Source organism: Arachis hypogaea, chromosome 12 (genome assembly GCF_003086295.3).
Source record: "Arachis hypogaea cultivar Tifrunner chromosome 12, arahy.Tifrunner.gnm2.J5K5, whole genome shotgun sequence".
NCBI lineage: Eukaryota > Viridiplantae > Streptophyta > Magnoliopsida > Fabales > Fabaceae > Arachis > Arachis hypogaea.
Window position 1 is genome coordinate 96,172,459 of NC_092047.1, and position 1,234 is coordinate 96,173,692.

General features: G+C 48.2%; 1 protein-coding gene across 1 annotated transcript; it reads right to left on the reverse strand.

Annotated features, from left to right (window-relative positions):
• On the reverse strand, positions 1–624 carry LOC112730295 (uncharacterized). The gene has a single exon (XM_025780389.1). It carries the CDS (start codon positions 622–624, stop codon positions 1–3), a length of 624 nt encoding a protein of 207 aa, XP_025636174.1.
• Positions 625–1,234: the final 610 nt, after the last annotated feature.

The window sequence follows — 1,234 nt, forward strand, 5'->3', positions numbered from 1 at the left end:
TCAACGGGCAGTGATCAGACAGCCCTCGCGGGCCACCCTTTTTAGCCGAATATCCAGGAACTTCTCAGTCCACTCAACATTGACCAACACCCTATCAATCCGACTACAGGACCGACCCCGAAACCAAGTGTAATGCCTATCCGTAAGAGGTAAATCAATCAGCTGCATATCATGCATCCATCTCTTAAAATCCTCTGACGATGCCGACAAGCTAGTCACCCCTTTTCGCTCCTCTATTTGCAGAATTTCATTAAAGTCTCCTAAGAAACAGAAAGGAACCTGATACAAGCCCGCCACATAACTCAGTTCTTCCCATACCCCGCGCTTTTCCTCCCTCCCATGTGCTCCGTACACCAAGCAGAAAGCGCACAGAAAATTAGACTTTGTTAACATTCCTTCAACGCACAGCCACCGTTCACCTTTCTGACAATTCTGAACTTTAAATTCTACCTCATCCCACATTAATAATAGACCCCCCGCCGCCCCTTCGGATTCCACAAACTCCCATCCAACCGAATTATTCCCCCACAACCTTGCAACATCATATTTAGTAAGCATTTCTCTTTTTGTTTCAATCAATCCTAACAGGTTCAAGTTATACTTCTTCTTCAATGATTTCACCATACTCATTTTTCCATCCCCTCTCAACCCCCGAATATTCCAACAACTTACAATCATGTAGCCCGAGCTTGACTCACCTTAGGTTTATTCTTTGGCCTACTTCTTCTTGCTTTTTCTTTTTGCTTCTGTAACTTGCGCTTTGCCGCTAATTTCTCATTTTGTGCTTGCAAAATCCCCATTATATCTTCTTCCTCATCATACAAGATTGCTCCAGACTCCACTGCAAGTGCCCACGTTGCCGCATTTTCCCGCGTCTGATCCTCCTGTGTCGTGCCCCCTACATGACCCCCTGAATCCCTTCCACTCTCCAACCCCACATCTACTGCTTCCCCACATAATGCCTCCCCGTTATCCTCCTCCTGAGCATCACGCTCTATTACGCAGTGTGCAATTCTCTTGCTTTCCTCATCGGTAATCATATCCGAGTTCGCCGGGATACTCACACTCGGATTTATGGCCTCCCTTTCACCTACGGCACACATCTCTTTCTGGCTGGCCAAGGAGCCGCGGTCATTCCCCCCGCCCAGCAGCAGCCGATCAAGCTCATCAGCATGTGCCTCCTCAACGCCGTGACTTCCTGCCACCAAAACCAGCTCGGCTTCACGATCCCCAG